Here is a 21,960-nt window from a genome sequence, read left to right on the forward strand (position 1 = left end):
GATTGTATTCTACGGGACATTCTGTGACTTGGAAACCCCTCACTTGTGCTTTTCGATCGGCTCCTCGCCGAGTTGCTTGGAGTGCAGACACGGCAGACATTTTTCACTTGCCGATGTAGGAAAAACACAGGTGTTACTAATAACATTAACGATGGCTCTGTGTTAGTGGCCCACCATGACAGAATGAGAGTGAGCCATGCATGAACAGCAGAGGCCGCTTTCCTTACTGTGATATATTTTTAAAAAAGGCCTATTGGCTGCACCTGTGATGATTTAGATGCGTGTCGTATTAAAAAAACGAACACACATCAGATCCCGTCTGATTCCATGTTGTTTGTAGGCACTGCATGAGCCACACATCATGAAGCGGGATGGTCTGCAGAAGCAAACCCACTGGCAAGAGAGTCCGTCTGGGGCTTTGCCTCCGCATCCGTCTGCACTGTAGTGAGCGTCAAGAGAAAGAAGGAGCTCAGATACTATTGTTAATTATACCCCCGGGGACTTCGCCTGCACTTCACAAGCGTTCCTATCCTTTATTTCTCTTACACTGCACACAGATTTAATTACATCAGCCTCTTCCTTTGGGGGGAACCGGCTCCTAGTTCCATTGATTTCTTGGTCGGAGTCTGTTTTGGTTGAAGATGAAGAGGGCGGTTGTGTGAGAATCATCAGTCATGAATGACTAGGGTGATAGAGCGCGTTTAGGAGCCAACTGTGGAAAGGCGTGCTGCTCCAGATCCTCAAGACCTGGAATGAAACACGTGACCTGGCCATCTTACATCATCACCTACAGCTTCCTCCCTCTTATTCACACGGACCAGGGACACACAAATATCTACCCACGGACACACACACACACACACAGGCAATATACTAAAGTGCTTGCTGTATAATAGACACCACAGCAGCGCCAAATCCTCTCCCAGGCATCAATCAGGCGGCGGCACCTCGCAACAGTGAAGCAGAATGTCTGTAATGGCCGTCCCGGTTTTTCAAAGCCACTTAAACGGTGGTCAGCGCTGGCCAACCCTCAGATGGATTATTCCCTCACTTCAACTGAGGCCCCATCACCAGCTCCCTCCCCGTCTCACGGCTTCATACTCAATCATTTCACTTCAATCTGCGGCACAGCGGTGACAGCCACACATCAGAGGAGCTCAGGGAAGAACGCCAGGGAGCTGCCATTGTTACCGTATCACCAGAACCACTACCAGCAGCAGCAATGTGATGTCTGGGTGGCATTGTTCAGCCAGCTGGGTGGTAGATGGCGGTAGTGGTTGGTGTTATGGTGTTTTTCTAACTTTGAGAATTCATCAATGTGTGAGTTTCATAAGTCAGAATGAGACATGTAGCACATCTCTTTACCGATATGTCATGTTTTATTATACATGTACCATTGGGCTGCAAATAGCAACCATTTTATTACTGATCACCTTGTGTTTGTTACGTTTTTTGTCCGATTAACAGTCCATGCTACGTACTAATTCTACACAAGATGTACAATACTTGCTTAACTGTTTATACTTAATTGATTTATGTGTGACATTGGTTGTCAATAAAACTGCTACTTTGGAATGTTTCTACCACTTAAAACTTCACAAAAAGACATCATCAGAATACTATTTTTGTTTCCCCCAGAAGGTTTGGGGGCGCTGTTTCACCACCTCACGGACAACCTGAGAGGCAAAACAACAACATTTTGTTGATTTGTAAGTCCGATCTAAATTGTGTTCTTTCCTCATGATTTAGCAACAGCTGGAAAACGTTTCAGGCGATGGTTGTTGTTGTGAGGATCATTTCTAACTGTTTGTTGTTGTGAGACAGTATATTGTGTTGAGAGGGAGAAATTAAAACCCAGCTGGAAGAAACGCTTTCAGCCCTGTTTGGAACATGGGGGTGGTGGTGCAATTCAGCCTTTTGTGGCTGAAATAAGTATTACAACGACACAAACCCGACAAAAACTGTGAAAACAGATGGAAAAAATAACGTTTTGCCAAAAGTAACCTTATTTTCCACTGAGCAAAACCTGTATTCACGTGTTCTATAGTCATAAGCACAGGAGAGAAAACAACTGAGACCAGACTTAGAAAATGAATCACCAGAAATGTTTCTCCCTCTTCCCTCTCAGGGCCTCCATACCACCTCTCACAATTTATTTAATTGTTTTCCAGGTGTGAGCAGCTCCGCTGTTTCCTTGGTGCATTGCAGTGTGGCACAATAGTGCGCATCAACGGCCCACTCAGAAATCAGATGCATGCTTGGGTTATGCTTTATGAAAACCTGCTTGGAATCAACATATAGTATGGATTTACGACATGGCATAAAAGTCTACAGCCATGCTAGCTAGTAAGATAGAAAGAATAAAGAATTTACTATTTGGCATTGATAAGATATGATATAACATAATCCTTTATTAGTCCCACAGTGGGGAGGATTGCAGCAGCAGACTGGATAAGAGACATCAGTTCAAAACAAAACAAGAAAAATAAAAACAGAACAAGTAGAATAAAAAGTCAAACAGTAAAAGTATAATACATGAGTAAATCGCAAACAACAAAGCGTCAACTTGTTGCTCGGCTAAAAGACATTGTGGTTGTAGTGTTGTTGTATATGTCTTGTTTTTATGGACATTTATTTATAATATTTTGGAAATATATACAATAAGTCAGTGAAAACCTCAATTACCCTGGTAAAGGCATATAGTTCAACATGTCTTTCTTGCTTCCTGTTTGTGCATCGGGGTACCTCCTCTCTTAATTTTTATATTCTTTTATCACTTTTCCTTCACCCATTTCGCTGAACAAGCACTGACGTGGAGTCCGAGATTGAATCCTCGTATATCAGACCATCACTTGACCGGACACATTTCCATCACATGCCGGCAATTTTAGCCTCATTTTACTTGCAAATGGGGACGATTTTTATGATAGCACCGATTCTAGACAGGGTTACACTACCGTTCAAAAGTTTGGGGTCACTTAGAAATGTCCTTATTTCTCAAAGAAAAGCACTGTTTCTTTCAATGAAGATAACATTAAATTAATCAGAAATACACTCTATACATTGTTAATGTGGTTAATGACTATTCTAGGTGGAAACGTCTGGTTTTAATGAAATATCTACATAGGAGTATCTGGAGCATCACATTTGTAGGTTGGATTATACTCTCAACATGGCCAGAAAGAGAGAACTTTCATGTGAAACTCGCCGTCTATTCTTGTTCTTAGAAATGAAGCTATTCCATGCGAGAAATTGCGAAGAAACTGAAAATTGACACGAAATTGTCTGGGTGAGCCCAAACTTTTGAACGGTAGTGTATATACGGAGGAATGTCAATGGTTTTCCATTTCTGCACTTTTCGGTCAAAAGAGGGCAAAGAAAGAGTCTGAGCGAGAGAGAGAGAGAGAGAGAGAGAGAGAGAGAGAGAGAGAGAGAGAGAGAGAGAGAGAGAGAGAGAGAGATTGCACTCATTTCTTTAGTGTCTGGCAGTGAAGGCCAGGGTTGTCTCTTACCTCTCATTTAGCAGAGGGGTAGTGTCACTCCCTGAACTTGCTCATTAAGTGCTGTTTGGTAAAGCATTACTTTGATAGATGTTTCACGTATACCACAAAATAGGCCGATGAATCAGACACAGCGTGGCGACACACACACACACACACACACACACACACACACACACACACACACACACACACACACACACACACACACACATACAGCTCTTTCCTCAGAGAGCGAGGTGGCAGTGTGTGAGTATTAATGATCCATCGTCAGGCTAAGAGAGAGGTCTGACAGGTTATTTTGGACACTATCAATCCAAAGAAGTTCAGCAGTGAGGCAGGAAATGAATAACTTGGAGTGTAATGGAGGCTTATGCGCATCATTTAAACAGCAATTGGTTTAGAGGGGAACAATTGTCAGTGGACACAAGAACAACGAAACGTTTCATTTCAAGAAGTTTCAACTTTATGTTATTCGGCATTGGAATGATGAAAAATGCAAATAGAGGTAATACATCTTTTTAGAAGATAAGATTTTGACCAATGTCTGTTAAGTTAACAAAAATGTTATGATAAAATGCCCAAATACTGCTTTAAAATGGGGCCTTCTATGTTGCACACATATGTATGAGGTCAACTATAGATTTAGTTGGAAATGAGTTACTTCATAAACATTAGGAGACAGAGATCAGGGTAGTCTGCATTGTGGAACAAATAAGGTTAAACTCAGTTTTGGGAGATTTTCTATGTTATACTGAAACCCCCCCACAAATATAACCAAAAGTAATATAAATATATATATACATACATCAGGTTACTTGTATTTGTACCCGTAGGTAGGTTTTGTGTGCATTCTCAAAGTTAGAAGTTGCTATTCTTAACTTAACTAACATTGCATAACCTAACCTCATAATTGCATAATCAATTTAAAATGTTACCCTAGGAGGAGATGGAAAAATGGAAAAATGCAATCCACTGTAACCCATCTCCATCTAAGCATTATTAAAAGATAGGGGCGGGAATCAGCACCCATTTCCACAAGCAGCACCCTGCCGGTCTGGTGCAAGGACACACCGCTGCCGTGCTGCTGGACCTCCAAAGGACTGCTCGTATGCTCCCGCATCAAAACACTGGCTGTGTACTCGCGCACTACGAACCTGCAGCACCGCCTTATCTCCTGTGCGAGTGCACGGACACAGTCTGAATCATAACCTGACCTCTCAAATCCGTTTGTAGTTTTGTAATGTGGGGCGTGCGTGCCACACATACTACTAATCCCTGGATCCTCAGAGAAGGACCATGATTTGTGGGACGGTGTTGACGGGGGGAAGGTGGCGTCTGGGACCTGTTGGAAATGACAGCTGAAGAAGGCGGACTGAAGCACAGGGATCACAGCAACAGTAAACGTAGCAGATAGCGAAGAAACTCCCTCGCATCACTGTGTAAACGGTGTGTGTACGTCTGCCATATTTGACAGCTTTAGCCCCGGTGGCTAGTGATTGTACTGTGATACGCGGCTCGCGAGCTAACGACACCCGAGCCGAGGGCATGTGGGTGCATGCGCGTGCGTGTGTGTAGTTATAGATTTGGGTGTGAACGTGCGTTGGTGTTCGTGGCGTGCGTGTGCGTTTGTATGCGCGGATGTGTGCCGCTGTGCTTATGTTCGCCGTCGCCCACCTGGCACGATAGCTAGCATGCTAATTTGATAAAGCTAGTTGGCTAATAAGAGAAATTAGCTGACTGTGGGCGAGGTACCACACCAGCTTTACGACTGCGAGTCAAATGTTCTGCTAATACCGTGTTACAGCAGTCACGTGAATCTATACATAACAGTAAAAGCTCATTTGATATCTGTCAGGAATGATCTAATTAGCTAATGTTATGTCAGACAGCAGGCTGGCTAATTTGCTCGGCTATTAGCTTAGAAGCTAGGAGCAGGGGAGCTCGCTAATTAAACTAGTTCATGTTGTCATCCCACTGGGCTCAGCTGTGTTTACAAGTGTTTGCCTTGTTACTTTTCGGCTTCACCATTTTACCCAAATATTTAAACGTGTTGACAAAGAAGCACTCGATACACTACGACTAACGTAATGCCATTCCACCTGACCCTAACCCACGGGCACATGCACGTTGTGTTCAACAACCTGTAGGGTTGTTTCTTAGAGGTTTTACTGTGAGTTACAAAACCGTTAACGCAAAAGTTTCACATTTAAAAAACACTATTTACATGAGATACCGAGCATCAGGTTGACTTACTGAATAACTAACAGCAGCACTTTTAATGCTATTAAAATGTAATGTTAGTCCCTGATGTCATGTGTTCCTCCAGAATGGCCCTTTTTAAAGTCTCATGATTCACTCAAGGCTGTTGAAAACAATGCAAGCATTATATAGCAATGAAAACACGAAGGCTCAGGAACAAAATCAGTCTAAACATACAGTAAACTGTCTGAAAACAAGTCAAATATAGGCCTGTGTTCCCTTCTCAGGTGCTAAATAATACCCTCAAAACCAAACGGTTGTTATTGGCACTGTGACAGCATAATCCATCCCTCCAGCGTACCCATCTGGACTGAGTTAGCCGTGAAAATAAGGCTGTTGTGAGATAAAAATGTATCGGTATATGATATAGACTAACAACCATGTCTCTGTACACACCCTCTCCCCACAGGGTTGTAGCGATGGAGTCCCTGATGAGTGCGGTGGCACCGCGCTCCCCGGCCCCAGCCAAGAAGCTGTCGGAGGTGGACTTCCGGTCGGGGGCCACCATGGAGCAGCTGTCAGCCCAGGTGTCTGAGCTGGTAGTACTGGAACAGGGAGACTTCGGAGACCAGACCGCCTTAGAGGTTCACACCGCCAAGGACTTTATCTTCAACATGCTGGGTATGTCTGCTAGCAAAGCACACTGGATAGTGCATCTTTATGTCATTATTATTATTATTATAATATTCACCCAGGATAGTGTCCCTGAGAGCAATGAGTAATCATTCCCAGGACCGCCCTGCTCAACACGGTCTCACCTGGAAGCTGCCCAGTAGTAGTGTGTCAGGAGGCTTCTGCAGTATACTGAAAAGAATGAAATGTGTGAAACTGTTGTGCTTTATGCAAATCGATGCCAAGGGGCAGGTGGAAGCAGAAGGTCTAGTGTCGATGCGTCCGGCTTTCTCTGGAGGCGCCCTCACAGCCTGCTCTGTATGTCATTCTTAAAGCGATAGTTTTGGATTTGATAGACCGTCGGGTCAACGGCTGGTCGGACAAAGCAGAAGATATCTTTATTTCTGAGACTCTACTCTTAAACTGCAACCTGTAGCATCTTAGTGGTGGTTTGTGATTTGTTACTTTCTTGTCTGTAGAAATTTGACAAAATTTGATTCAAGGCGAGAAGGACAAAGCTGCAGGATCTCATTTCAACGGGATGGGAGTCATGGGACTCGGCTCTCCTTGGCAGACGCGTGTCATGACTCGGGTCGTGAGACAGCATGTGTGACAAACTTGATCAACGTGATAGACTCAGTCTGCGGTGAAATGGTGCATGGGAATCTTCCATTTAATCCCCCAGCAGACACATTATTACATGTTTTTCAAGTCTTACTTGCAATTTGTATTTGTGGATGCAATAATTTAAAAGTTCCACATTTGGCATTTCTCAAATGCAAATTTGATTAGAAGTGACATGAATGCGCATTTCCGCTGAGCGCTGCTCTACTCCCTCTCTCATCTACGCGTGCTGACTGTCATGCAGAACTCCCGAGAGACGGGTTTGCTAAGTGAGACACGAAGCCGTCCCAGACGTTTGGTTTCGCGTTGTCAGTTGAAGTGTGTTTGTTCGCCCAATAGGTGGCACTCTCCCCCCTCCCTGCTGTCATCCTTGTCCTCTCATATCTCATATCAGTCTGTCCGTGTACACTGGAAACAAAAACCCATCTGACCCCGCGTCCTGAAAGTAGTACCGCACCGGTTGACAGATGGCTCCTGCACATTTCAGAAGAGTCTCCTCAAACCGGCTGCTTCACCCCGGGAGTGTTAAATCTCGTTCAGTCCTGTTTTTTTTCCTCATTGCATTGTATCACCACATACTGTACAGGCAGTTTTTTTTTTTTACTAAACTAGCTGTTTTTCAGTCTTCCCCTTTGCTCAGATTTCCGTTTTGATGATTGTGGTGCAAAGCCCTCTGCTTTCCTCTCTGTCTGCGCCCACGCTCTCCTGGTGGAAGGTCTCCCGGTAACTTTGTATTTCAGCTTTGAGGCTGCTTTCTGCGGCACCATCGCACATGGTTTGCTGGTGTCTTCATACCCCGTGCCTCACGGCCCGCTGTGACAGCTCTGACTGTGAAAAGAAGATGAAAAAAATGGGATGGTTTTGGTGGGGTTGTAGGAGGTACTTATCACCACTATTTTAGCCACATAAAAAAAAAATCAATATCATTTTAAGTGTACGGAATATTTAGAACTGAAGCCGTTATATCCATCTGTGCTCTCCAGACTCCATCGACCAAAACCATCCTTTTAGCTTGTAGAACGTGGGGGTTTGCTGGTCCACTCCTGCCTCCATCGGTGAGTTTGTTTGTGTTATTGTGTGACTCAAGTGAATCTGAAGTGCCGACCGCCATCTACTATAGGAGGCTATGGATAAGTGCCTCACACAGCCCTGCTTCAAGAAAATCCAAACTCTCCCTCTTAAGTACACAGTGCATTCGGAGCCGTATGCCTCTCAAGGCCCCGCGGAGGATGAAAGGCAGCACTGAAGAGCAAATATCATCCCTTTGATGGAGGGGCCTTGTTGTAGCATGCCCGGGCCTGCTGGAGGAGGCTCGTCGTACAGTAGCAGCAAAGGTATGTGTGCCTGGATGCTGAACACCAGTGGCCGGGGCTGTTTTTGCCACTTTTTTTTAATAAAGTTTGAGCTGCAGAGGGATCCCCCCGCTGTGCTTTGCACTCCATCAGGGGAAAGGAAAGAGAAGAGAGATTAAACTTGCACACTCACAAGTACACCCAGTGAATTTCTTCACAGTCTGACAGATCCAAGAAGAGGCTCTTATTTACCCTGCGTTTGAGTAAACACTGCGGTTTGCCTCCAGGCAAGCGCGGTGGGGGCTACTGTATCCGTCTTTTAGAAAAACAAAAGTCTGATCAAGGCAGAAATAAATCCCCGGCGAAGCAGAAGATCTGTTGCTCGGCAAACACGCCCCAAGCCCGACTTTTCAGATCTCAAAGTTTGTAAGCCAGAGAGTTCAGTTCAGAGTTCATCTCCCCCCTGATGCCAATGGAAATGGATACTTTGGATCTTGGCACAGATTTTGACATTTCTATCCGTGAGACAATAAAATGAACCTGTTGTACGTTGAGTTTTTTGAAGAGTGTAGTCTTTCTGTTTCTGCGGTGCACCAGATCTTCACTCTTTTTTTCCGACAGTGAGCTCAGCGTCTTGCCTTTCTGTGGGCCTTCTTACATCAGCCCCCTTTGTTTTCCGCTATTCTTCACACTCAAGCCACTTAGCTCGGTGCACATTTGGGCTTGAACAGTGATGAAGTGGGGGCGGTTAGACAGAGAAGGCTGATCCAGCACCTGAGTTGGTTTCTTTTAAAGTCGGGAGAGGCACCAGTTAAAAGTTCCCCCTGAGCCGTGATGAAAACGAAGCACGTCACATGAATCAGTCCCGCTACAATCTCAACATTTCTCTTTCGGTTGGGGCTCAACAAGACTTTGCAGTTGTTCCAAACTTTCCCTATTGTTTCACTTTGAATAAAATGCCATAATTACAAGCTCACCAAAAACCCCTTACTATTCCATTAACCTTTTAGTTATTTAAATATCCCCTCCAGACATGTTTAACATGTATGTAAATGACTGTTTTTAATAATAATTTCTATCTGATGTATTCTTTGCACATGCATCATTCTGTGCAGTGAAGCTCAAACGTTCTTCTGTAGGAACATTTTTAAGGGAACTTTCAGATATATTAGCCACTAACCTGTGCCATACACACCAGTCGGCCCCAGTGGAGCTTTCTTTGTGAACAGCCTTTAATATCGGGTGCTTTCTCAGACACTTAATGTTTCCTCCCAAACTTTATAAGCACTCTAAGGCTGCACAAACATTCATGAGAAGTGATGCATATTTTAACCTGGTTAAATTTTAACCAGCAGACTGGCTACATATTCTTTATTCCCTTTGGGAGAGCAGCTCACTAAGCCAGGCTAGCTGCAGCCCATTAACACTGCTGTGACCCCCCTCGCCCCCTCTTTACAGGGCCCGGGCTCTGATGCTCAGAGTTCAGTTGTAGTTTTTTATTTTTAGCTCGGGATCTGTGGCCCGCGTGGCTGCTTTGGCTCACTCATCCTCCGCTGATGCCATTTTGGATTCAAAAGTCTTCATCTGGCAGCCCGGCCGGATCCGTGGCTCTGCAACAGCACATGACTGATATGTTTCTGTTTCACTTCGTCATCAGAGCGGACGCACCAGTGCCAGGCACAGAGATGAGCTGCGTCTTCCCTGCCTTAAATGACGGCCATTGTTCCTCTCTGACTCACCTTTCTTGGCATTCCATCTTAATTGTTGGACAGCTGGCGCCATCGGTGAAACCTCTCCTACATACGGCTCCGTAACAAATCAACCAACAAGAGTCTGTCATGTAAACACAGGAGAGCGTCCTGTGAATGAGCGCGGCCACGTCACATCATCCATTAATAATCTTCTTTCACGCCGTCTAATTAAATGGGACTTACAGAATTCGGCGTGTTCAGGAAGCGGTGTTTTGACGTCGCACGACGTGTTATCATATTGCGCTGCTCGTTTTAATAACCAGGGCCGACTTTGTGACTTTTGCTCTTTTCCTAATCGCACTCCTGAGGCAAAGAGGGAGCTGCTGGTCTGTAGCTGTCGACTGATAACCGTATCTTATGTGCAGGCTGAGTTGCTGGTGGGGGGAAAAAAAACAAGTTAGAATGTTTGCCACACATCCTCGGCACTTTAAGTATTCCTTTAAAAAGGTTTCCTGTATGTAGCTCCATACAGGAAAGAACTGAAATCATTTAAGTGAAGCTTTTGGAAACCTTGAAATGCTCTGTGGAGTTTAAGAGGTGTTTGTCTTTTATCTTGAGCGTTATAATAGTGTATGTAATACTATTTTAATTGATCATCTGTCTTTCCCCTCCTTACAGTTTCACTTCCACACTTGTTGTACACGCAAGCTAATTAAGACACAACCCTTTGCAATAAGCGTCCCACCATTTGAATTAGTGTTTCAAAGCAGCAACAACACAGTGAAGTGCTCTCTATACAACCCTGCTGTCTTTAGTACTTAAAGTATACCTTTTTAATCTACTCATACAGGCCTCTGTATGAAGATGTATTTACACATTATTACAGATATTACAGTGCAGTAATTAATGCAATATGAAACAGAAAAAATTACCTAAAAAATAGTCCAATAAGGGCGGCGGACGGTTTTGATCTCGCCCACTGCTCGGGATCAGTTGTGCTTGACTCCCCAAGTGACTCGGCCCGCCCCCGCCGCCCTGAGATGTAAAAGTGAACCTGCAGTGACACTTTCTTCTTTCCGTGATAACTTCCCGTCATTTAGGGGAACGTGTATCACAGGACAGCTGGCATCAAAGCAGCAGTGAGGCGCTGTGAGACCCTGACAGCTTCCTGCGTCCTCTCTCCCTGCAGGTGGTTTAGACACGCAATGTCTCTCATCCCTCTGAGCCCTGTCTGTAGTATTAAACACACACCTGGCTCAGTGGTTTGAGACCCCCCCCACACACATCAGATTAAATTGGAACTTCTCCATTCCTCTTCTCTAAGAAGCCTATTTTGAAACTAATCTCCTGCCTTGATATGAATTCATAAACAGCGAGTGGGCGTTATGGCTCTCCTTTCAGCAGCCGGCTCGTCTGGGATTAATCCTGCTATTAGCGCGCGAGGTGATTCTGTAAGACGTGGCGGTTGAACAGCGGCGATAACATCCGCTTGAGACTATATTAGTCAGGAGTCATTTGAAACAAATTCAATTGCTCCTTCTGCCGGGATGAGGCTGCTCCTAACATCGTCGTTACGGGACGCTCTGCTGCTGAGTGAAAGTTGTATTGTCCGAAAAAGCAGAGAGGTTCAGGAACTACTCCACCGACGTGCCCTCTTTTGCCAATCTTGTATCTGTCTGTCAAAATACGATTGTCGGGAAATGATTAGCTTAGCTTAGCATTGTGACTAAAAGCCGGGGAAAAGGGGGCACGGCTGGAGTCTCCACTGGTCACCTTGCAGCCATGTGGTGATGACGGGAAGACACTACTCCTGGATGAGGCACGGCCCAGCGCTTCCCTTTTTGTTTTTGTGAATTAATCAGACGATGTATAAGTCGTTTACCAGTGAGCTTTAAAGGTGCTGGGAGTCAGATGTCCTTCCTTTAGACAGAGCCAGGCTCACGGTCTCCCCCTGTAACTATAGTATTCATGCTAAGCTACTGACTACAGCCTTCTCCAGTAACGGCACATAGAAGTCATCAGCTTATTTAGAGGAATCCCATTTTCCAGAGAAGAGCTACTGAGCTATTTCTGGAGTCTATCAAACTAGCAGAACTGCTGTTGCTCTGCTCGGGCTGGGATTGAGACAAGGACGCCTTTCCCCCATGATGCCGCTGTTCTCTCGCTCTCTCTGCTTCAGGGGGATTCCTCAGCACGGCATTGTCTCTTCATACCTTGAGGGGTAAAGTATAGTCCATAGTAGTATTTTAGAGTACTAGTCCAGCATTACTTTCATCTCTTTGGAGTGAACTCTGCAGGTCTCTGTGGTGTTTGTTTAAGGTAATCATAGTTATCTCCCAGGATCAAAGTTATGAGGATTTATTGATGTTAAACCCCCCCGCCCCCCCCCCCGCCCCCGCCTCATCTGCTGGAGCAGGTCACTTCAAAGACTCGAGCAACAGCATGATGGCGCCTTGATCGCAGCACGCGCGCCTTTCTTAACTTTGGGAAGTTTGGTTCATGATTTTCCCGTTGACGGATGTTCCTCCTCCTCGCAGTCACTCCGACGCAACAAGGTCATTCAGACATGTGAATTAGCTTCAGGGCGTACAGCAGTATGTGAAAGCATGCGGGCAGGCAGGTGAGGAGTTGGGCTTTACCCTGAGACTGATGGAGTAACCAATAGCCATCAAATAGTCCTTTCACACACACGGAATTAGGTCTAGTCTGAAAATAGCTCTTATCGTAAAACTTTCCCTCTAATGGAAATCTACATTCAAAGACATTTCTTATAGGATTAAGTTTAATCCGTGGCTGTGAAAGCAGCCTAGACGGTCTCCATTCCAGCTCTATTCTCAGCCCGTGTGTCTACAGGCGTATGTGCTGGAGTGTGTTCGTGCCTGGCTGGCGGATGCCCAGTGAAGCAGCATTTGAGAGTTTGGATTAAAAAAAACCCAGATTGTGCTCCTTGGAACAACCTCCAACTTCCCTTAGCCAGTGTTGGAGATTGACGCGGGCTCGCTAATTGATACAGTTTCTTCCCCTCTTTAACAGAAGCCCCCTTTGCTGGAGAGATGAGATGCTCTTTCTTCTCTTCTCCTCCTCCTCCTCCTCGCCTATTTGACCCTATTTATCATGTGGCCGATGAAACGGGACTAACCGGAGAAGTCGTGGCTTCCAACTTGTTGCCCTTCGGCTGCCGTCTGATCCGTCCCTCCCTCCGACGCTGTCTTGTCCCCTCTTCTGCTCTTTGATCTGCCCAGTCTTCATATATACTGCTGAGAAGCATCATTACATTTAAAGTAACTAAAGGTATTACATTCATCTAGCAGTATTTCTCTCTGGTCTGTAGTGAAGTATAAAGTGGAATGAAAGGAAAAGAGTCAAGTGCAAGTACCTCATCACCTTCCATAGCGCACAATAAATTCATTTTCGACATTTTCGCCGAGGATCCTGAGGAACGTTAGCACTCTGGATAAAGTGCGATGGGAAACACTGCAGGAGTCTAGCCAGGTGATGAATGGAGCTCGTAGAGGGAGACGGTCTGCTGAGACACACGGGGAAATCGAAAGTCGGCTGTCACATTCTTTATCTTTCATTTTTCTGCCTCTCTCTGACTGCTCCCACAGTGGTCGCGTCAAACGAAGCACTTTCATTGTGCTCCTTGTCAAAGCGAAGCACCAGAGATTTGACTTTGACTCCCACTTTCATCGCTCGTTCGTTTTCACTCCCAGGGTTTCTCAACACACCTGCTCGTTTTACTCTGCCTTCTTGATATGAGGTGAGATATGATCGGGGGGGGAGGCTGCCCCTGCGACGGGCCTGTCCATGCTGCACCTTTGACCCCGTAGTAGCTGGCAGTTACAGTAGCTCGAGATCAGCACAGGTTTGGTCCTTAGGATGAGGCTTTTTCTTAGCTGCCCCCTTTTTCAGCTTGCAAAAAGTAATTGACTTGACTCCAGTACTGCGGATCCCTCGGGCCCCGAGCCTGGGAAGTTTACAACGCAGCTAAGTGGCCGTAAAGGGATTTGAAGGCTCGAGTTCCTCTCCTGTAAGGAGAACGAGGAGTGCTCTTTTAGCAATATAATAAGACGCTCATTGTTCGTATTTCTTGCTCCATCGCTGTGTTCCCAGGTCTCAGCAATGAAAGAAACAGACTACAGAAAGACGAGCCTGGTTTTAATAAACAGAACGTATCCTTTTTAATTGTTTACCCTTTGCCTCCTTCCTGCCGATCGTCAGCAGGAGAAGTCCCTCAGGCCAATCATGGTGCAGAGGCACAGTGTTCACAGAGAGTGCATGGCGTGTGGAAGCCGAAGCGAAGGCCCGGCTGAGCACAAATGTAGCTGAACCACTGATATTAGCATTAGTGTCTAGCCCAGTGGTGACTGAGGGGGCTCTTCATTTCACGCTCCTTCATGTGTCAGTATACGCGGCAGCCCGGAGTCATAAATAAATGCAGTGCCTCTCCTAATAAACCGAGCTGGGTATTTCGCAGGCTCGCTCAGTTGCGGGACCTGCTGTTCTCCGTCCCGGCGTGTTCATCCGAGGCCGGGTGTGCAATGCGCGTCCGTTCATCTGGATATGAAATGCGTCTTAATGTGCGCACGCATCCGTGAGCGAGAGAGAGAGAGAACACTTCTCAAAACCTTTTCCGCTCATCGCTCCTCGCATCAGGAAACGCATTTCCACACATACCAGTGGCTCTGAATGTGAATTGTGCTGAGTGTGATTCATTTTTGGGTTTTTGTCCCCCAACCCTTCCAGGCTTAGTCCAGAGGGTCGACCAGCGCCTACCGGTGGCCAACGAGTACCTGCTGCTGTCCGGCGGGGCCAGGGAGGGGGTCCTGGACCTCAACCCCGAGGAGCTGGGCGACTACGCCAAAGGGGCCGACTTCGACCTGGACTTCACCCTGCTGGTGCCGGCCCTCAAGCTCCACGACCGCAACCAGCCCGTCACCCTGGACATGAGGCACTCCCCGCCCTGCCACTCGTGGCTCAGCCTGCGCCTCTGCGACTCCAACGTCATGTCCCGCTGGAGTGTCTGCTGCCAGGAGGAGAATGGGTTCCCCATCGAGGAAGACGAGGAGGAAGAGGGAGAAATGAGTGAGTGCAATGAGCATGATGAAAAGAGGGAGCACAGTAAGAACAGCAAAGGAGGATAGGTAAACTACCATAAAAGAAATATAAAGATGAAGAGAGCACAAGGTGATGAAGGTGCCTGTAGCAGCGGAGAGAGTGGAAGGAAAGGGAGCTGATTGAATTTTGTTTGTGTTTCACTGCGATCATTTGATGCACGATGCTGCGATGCGTATTTGCTCGGCGAGCTGCAGCCGAGGCCCCGCTTTTCGTAAAAACCTCCTCGGATCGGCGGAACGAGAAATGCCTCCCCAGGAAATGCACGCTGAAACAGTTATGAGCGCAACTTCACAATCGACAGGTCAGGCCTGCGCGGCGTCTTCCCGATTACACCGCGACATCGAATCGACCGCACGCTCGTGTGCGCCAGAGCTCCCAAGACGAGAAAAAGTAATGGCATTTATTGATGTGATTGGCTTTAATTTTCAGCAGTTTGGAGAATAGTTTTGCAACATTATCCGGTCGTATGGTAACATTTCCCTTTAGGATCTTATGTGACAGTATTTGTGGTGGCAGGATGGGGTGATTTAGTCCGGATTAGGGGACCTTTCTTTGCTTTTGGCAGTAAACTGCACACGACAGGGACTGAAAAGTCTTCTTTAGGGCTGCAAACAACATTCAGTATGCTGGTTTTTGTCCAACCAACAGCCTCAAAGTACCAAGTTATTTGATGAGCCAGACCCTGGTGTGCTGGTCAGTTTGGAGTGACTCAGCACTCATCCCTCCCCTCCCCTCTCTCCCTTGCTCAGGTAAAGGCTCCATCCCCTCCCTGGACTCTCCTCATTCTCTGGATGGATGCTACTTCTCTCCCTCCCTGGTGACGGACTGGTTTTGGGGGGTGGTGAGCAAAGCGGTGGAGGAGCTGAGGCGCAGCCCCCAGAGAGGCATCCCCACCCCGGACCGACTGGAGAGGAACGGACCCCTCACCACCATCATCCTCCAGGTACAGATTGCTGAAAAACGGAAGACGACGGAATGCTTGTGTCTGAGTCGATTTGTTTCCCTGTGGAGTTTTTCTTGTTAACAAAAAAAAAAACAAGTTGTGTTCGCCGTCGTCTCCCTGCAGGCGGGCTCCAGCCGGGTGCTGTACGACCTGCTGCCAGTGGTGTCGTTTCGGGGCTGGCCTGCTGTGGCCCAAGGCTGGCTGACCGCCAACCACTTCTGGGATGGTAAAATCACAGAGGAGGAAGCCATATCTGGCTTCTATCTGCTGCCCTGCTGCTCCCCGCTGGGCGGCCGGCCCGACAGGGAGTGGAGGCTGGCGTTCTCACGCAGCGAGGTGAGGCCGTTGTAAACGTCATGTTTGGCGCCGCCTTGTATTCGGTTTAAATCATCTTCTTTTTCGTCCCACTGCCTTTGTCTTTGTCTCTCAGATATCCATGATGAGTTTACCACTGTGTCTTTATTCCTGTTCCTGTCTAATTCATCGGTCCTCTGTCTCTGTTATTACCAGGTTCAGTTGAAGAAGTGCATCCCTTACCCCATGGCCCAGGCTTTCCAAGCAGCCAGAGCCGTGTTGACTCGTATCCTGGCCCGTCCCCGTGCGGGCCTCAGCCTGTATCACCTGCGTACCCTTCTCTTCTGGGCCTGCGATCGGCTTCCTGCCACCTATCTGTCCTGCCCTGACCCGGACACCCCTGGCCGCCTCCTCCTAGGTCTCCTGGACGACCTGTCTCATTGCATCCTGGGCAAAAACTGCCCAAACTACTTCCTGCCCCAGTGCAACATGCTGGAGCACCTCACGGACGGCCAGGCGCTGCTTCTCGCCAGGAAGCTCGCCCACGTGCGCTCCGATCCCAGCGAGCACCTCCGGGCGGCTCTGGACCAGGCCCAGCAGGCGGGCCAGCTGAAGAAGGAGCTCACGGCGAGCACCAACGGCCACGGCTCCCCCGGGCACCACCTGGCCAACGGCATCATCTCCCCCTCCGAGGACAAGCTGGCGCAGCGGCTGCAGCAGCTGGTAACCGAGAACCCTGGGAAATCCATCTCCGTCTTCCTCAACCCCGATGATGTCACCAGGCCGCACTTCCGCATCGACGACAAGTTCTACTGATGCGGACGTGCTGCGGAGGAGACGCCACACCAGAGGGGTCGGGGGACCGGGAGGGAACACACTCCTCCTGTTCACCGCTCTGAGGCCGGACAGATTGAACGGAGCCTTGCTGCTTGACTGACTCTTTTAAACCAAAAAAAAACACACACACGTCCTCCTACTGAGAGATCACGCAGACGTCGCACAACAGACATGATGTCGCCGAGCGAGCTGGCCTTAATGAGACTTATCAGCTGGTGCTACAAAGACAAGGGCCGACTTTAGTCGTGTGAAATAAGTCCAGTGGAGCTCAGCACAGTGTGTGTGTGTGTGTGTGTGTGTGTGTGTGTGCGCCTAAGGGTTTTAACATTTTACCTTTCTTAAAGACGGAGAGAGAAAAAGCTCCTTGATTGCTGCATTTCTCTCCTGTTGTTTTGGATCAGAGTCGGAGAGGAAATCAAGGTGTGGCTGATGTAACTGAATGTAATGTTGTGAGGAGAACTGCCGAGTCTCTTTCCTCTGGAAACTACATTTTCGCCCTTGTTTTGTTTTTACGCCCACGCCTCGATTCATGGCATCTCTTCTTTCATTTCAAACAAATCTTTCTCAGGTATTCATGACACTGATCTTTTTTGAATGTGTATGATTTCGTTTTTTAGGTCTTAAACTATATTTCAATGCCGCTTACATTTCATTGGGTAGTGGAATGTACCAAAGAGCTGCGTCTGAGTGGTCTTGCATATCTCTAAACATCGAGTCTTGGTCCAGCTTGATGAGTCTTCTGAGTTGTGGCCTGAATGTTCACTTCACTTTTGAAGGCCTGGTCACAGCAGCATTTCAAACAGCAACTACTCCCACTGGGATCAGCACGATGTGTGGATGCTGACGTTATTAGCTTATAACGCTGTTAGCTTATTAGCAGTGTTGCACCATCCCATTTTATTTAAACAAGCCCCACGAAAGAGGTTTGCAAACAAGTCTCTATTGTTCTGTTGGTGGTCGACCTAGCATTAGCATCGACTTCTGTGTTGAACGAAACGAGAGCAAAGCTCGGTTCAGAGAAATGGAAAGAAGCTCGTCGTGAGCGCGTCCCGGTTGGGTTAGCGTGTTAGCGGTTAGCTCGCCAAGTAACCAGCCCTGCAAGTAATCACTCCCAGAGCTGCAACAATCGGTTGCACTCATTTATTATTTGGAAGTGCCAACTATTGTAATAATGGGTAATCGTTCCAAACTTCTTTCACCAAAAAATGCCAAATATGATCTGATTCCTCCTCCCTCAGTCACTAATGTTCTAGAGCCACATGTGTTGTGAGCTGCTTTCTGTTGTGACCAGGCCTCGAAAAAGACTGAAAAGGGTGGTGATGTGATGTTAAACAGTATATATATATATATATAAAATACGATGTATTTCCTGTATTGTACGAAGATGTGAGATTTGTTACAATATTTGAGAAATTCTTAAAGCTTTTTTTGATTTTAGTTTTCCTACCTGAGCAGACTTTTGTGTTTGGGGTGTTAAGATAGACCCTTTTATGAGACATTTAGGACTTATAACCCTGTGTTTGGAGATGTGAGAATCAAATATAAGAGTGTGTTGATTGAACAAAAAGAATAGAATATCTTCAGAGTCGGGACCTCGGCTGTTTATCCACCACAGTCACGACTAAGTCGAGCTACTTAACTGTCAAAATGTCCCACACGGGGCCCAGCACATCTTGTTGCACATCATGTACTCGTGTCTATTCACTTTTCATGTTTTGCGTGTCTCTCGTTAGACTCTTTTGGAATCCGGTTTTGACTGGAGTGGTTCTGATAATTGTCCCCCGTCTCCTCTGCTTCGTTGGTCTTTTTTAATGAGCTCTGAGCGCGTATATGCGTGTTCGCCGAGAGACGCGCAGCAGGACGCGGAGACAAACACCCAGACGCCGCCCGTTTGAATTATCCCCTCAGCGGGTGCGTGTTAGTCGCTGGGCCCTATCGTCTCTCACCAGACGGGAGTCATCCACAGGGGGATGGAGGGAGGGAGACAGGCCCTCCTCTGGTCCTTTGAAGAGGGGAGATGGGCCTTGCGGGGCCTGGACAGCTGCCTCTTTCTGTTGCTGTCTTTCACTGCCTATTTTCTGGGTTTTTTTCCACCACTTTCTGTCATTCTCCCGCTCTCTTTCATTTTCTCTCACTCTCGCGGCTCCAGTCTTACTCCCTCTTCCTCCCTTCCTAGCGTTCACATTTCTCCTGAGAGGGTTGGCATCTTTCTTTCTCACACTTCTGGAGATCCAGAGCAACAAACGGCTCCTCCAACCTCATGTTTACACTCTTTACACTGATTCGATTAGGAGCTGGGCAGAGACGACAAGTGCAGCCAGACGGGCAGTAATGTTCCCCCGTCCACTTCCACTGGTTTGGTGGGTCCCAACGTACATTTGGCTGCAAGATCTGCAAACAGACTGATCTGAAACACCGAAACGCTGCTCCCCATGTTGGTGCATTGGAGGATAAAACTCTACAAAGCACATGATTGGTTACAGTTTGCCTAAATGTCGAGGTGGTGGTGGTTAATCGTGGTGATTGTATAGCTGCTGGTGGATCGTTTCTCCTTCAGAAAGGTGGATGGATATTTCTTACATCTGCGCTTACTACTGAATGATTAATATTTAGTTTGTTTCAGCATCTGTCTGTACTGGTGTGTGTGTGACTGTGTGTGTGTGTGACTGTGTGTGTGTGTGACTGTGTGAGACTTGAACCTGAGGAAAACCAAAGCGTGTTGTTGCGGTTGTTGTTGCAGAATGTATCAGCGGGTCGTGTGTTCGTGTCAGTTTGTGTTCTCAGCACTTTCTTTTGTAAGACGGGCTCAACAGTTAGTCGCCCCAAATTGTAGAAGTTTCCGCATGGTCCTAAAGAAAGTCACAGCATTTATCTATCGGGAAACACGAGTGAATGTGAAGGTTCTTCCTCATTGCCTCTGTGATGTTTGACGTAGAGTGCTGGAAGTGTAAAACGTGTCTCACTTTGTACCTTAATGGGCCGAGTTAGAGATTACTAGACACTGGTAACAATCAATGTTTTTCCTCAGTGGTGCACATGAAATAAAAAATTGCGTATTTTACGATAGTGTCACTTTTCTAGATATGCAACGGAGCCCCGGTGGAAAGGCCTACTGTAATTCTAGGAACATCTGCTGTGCAGGGATTGCATGGGACACGGATGACACTGCTACTCTATTTATAATCGTCACTGTTTATTGTGTGCTGGAACTCCTGATGATTCTGCTTCAGATTCAGTCGACCTCTGTGAATAAATAGACTAAATACGATGAATGTATCGACCGTATCTCCGCTCCCGGCTCGAGGACGCCTCCGATCTAATTTCTCACCGTTATCTGCACCGACGTACTCGAGTGCCGAGACAAGAGTCCGTACTGAGTCACTCCACAGTTTGAGAAGTTGAATTTCATAGATCTATTAATACTTGAGTTGTTTTTGATCATTTTTTTAAAGTGCTAATTATTTCCTCTGTATCATGATCTCATGCCTGATTTGCTGTATTTATGACTGTTGTTTTCTGGGCGTTTCTATTGATCAAGCTTTAGCATGAAATAAATCACTACATTTCAAATCACAGCGTATTCGTTGTTAGTGGTACATATTTAATCATGCCGTAGCGTTTTAGAGAGGAGGTGTCCACAGTTTCAGCTCATCTGAGCTGCAGCACACGTTGAGTCCAACAGAGGGCGCTCTAAGACTGTTTGTACTGAGAGGGTTCACCCGGTCTGTTCTGCTCTGTCACACTGTTAGTGAGAGGATGCTGTCAGTATAAATACTGACTTAGCCAATGTTAGTGCAGGACCTGCTTTTACTCTTGGCAATATTTACTGTTTGTTCTTTTTTTCTCTTAACGGAGGGTCAGAACTTACATGCTTTTGCTTAAGAGTCCTGCTGATGATCTATGCACCTTACAGGACACCGTACTACATCATTACTATGTATAGCTGACATTTCATGCAACATATTTAGGGCGTGGATCGTCGATATCGCTTCTCCCTTATGGAACAATCCAGGGCAGGTCCAGTCTTTCTTGTGATTTATATTGCTCCTTTATATTCTATGAAATAAAGGCATGTTGAAATAGCATACTCATTATTTATGGAGCTACAGTACTGACGATCCTTAAATGTATTGCTCTAAACTCAAAAATGTCATTTAAAAAAAATAGTGTCGTTATTGGAAGAGCCTTGAATGGATCTGCACACTGCAGTAATTAAAGTGCCCAAAACGGTTCCTTGAAAAATAATTTCTGTCATAAAGTGGTAATCAAAAGCTGAAGCTGTGCATTTGCCGAGGACATTGCGTGTCCAGGCGGTCCCGGACATTTAGAACTATTTAGCCATTGTCTGTCATTATGTGATGCTGGTGCAGATGTTTTTTTGGTCCAAACACACATCATATCATTTCTTTTTTTTTTTTTTAAATAATACCCCAAAACCACACCCACGCACTGACGGCAGCAATCTGTTGATGTCTTTTAAGCAGATTATGAAGCGAGGAATTTGCCGGATTGTGCGAGTTACAGATGTTTCTGTCCAACGCTGTGACCTCAGGAGCGAGTGAGACGATTAAACATTGACCAGTTCACCGGTACCGCAAACTCAAACACCTCAACTAAGATTGCATTGCCATGAAATTCGACTCAGAAGGAGGAACTGTAACTCTGGAGATCCCTTAAAGAGGCCATAATCCATGCTTTTAAATCCCCCCCCCCTCCTGCTTAATGGAGGTTCATAGTGAGTTCCAGCTCATTGTTTAGCTGTCTGGCCCACAAATCCACTGTTTTTA

At 46.5% G+C, this 21,960-nt stretch overlaps 1 protein-coding gene across 3 annotated transcripts; it reads left to right on the forward strand.

The window, feature by feature from the left end:
• The first annotated feature begins 4,697 nt into the window (after window positions 1-4,697).
• Window positions 4,698-20,737, forward strand: tmem102 (transmembrane protein 102). 3 transcript variants are annotated; one of them, XM_079184870.1, is made up of 6 exons: window positions 4,698-4,949; window positions 6,172-6,383; window positions 14,728-15,066; window positions 15,849-16,042; window positions 16,166-16,378; window positions 16,553-20,737. In XM_079184870.1, the coding sequence occupies exons 2-6, from the start codon at window positions 6,182-6,184 to the stop codon at window positions 17,150-17,152; spliced, it is 1,548 nt and encodes a 515-aa protein (XP_079040996.1). In that variant the 5' UTR covers window positions 4,698-4,949; window positions 6,172-6,181; the 3' UTR covers window positions 17,153-20,737. The 3 variants fall into 3 exon arrangements, with proteins under 3 accessions (XP_079040996.1, XP_079040997.1, XP_079040995.1); XM_079184871.1 differs by having other exon boundaries at window positions 4,947-5,070; XM_079184869.1 differs by having other exon boundaries at window positions 4,947-6,383.
• Window positions 20,738-21,960: the final 1,223 nt, after the last annotated feature.

The sequence above is a fragment of the Pholis gunnellus genome, assembly GCF_910591455.1.
Source record: "Pholis gunnellus genome assembly, chromosome: 23".
Taxonomy (NCBI): Eukaryota; Metazoa; Chordata; class Actinopteri; order Perciformes; family Pholidae; genus Pholis; species Pholis gunnellus.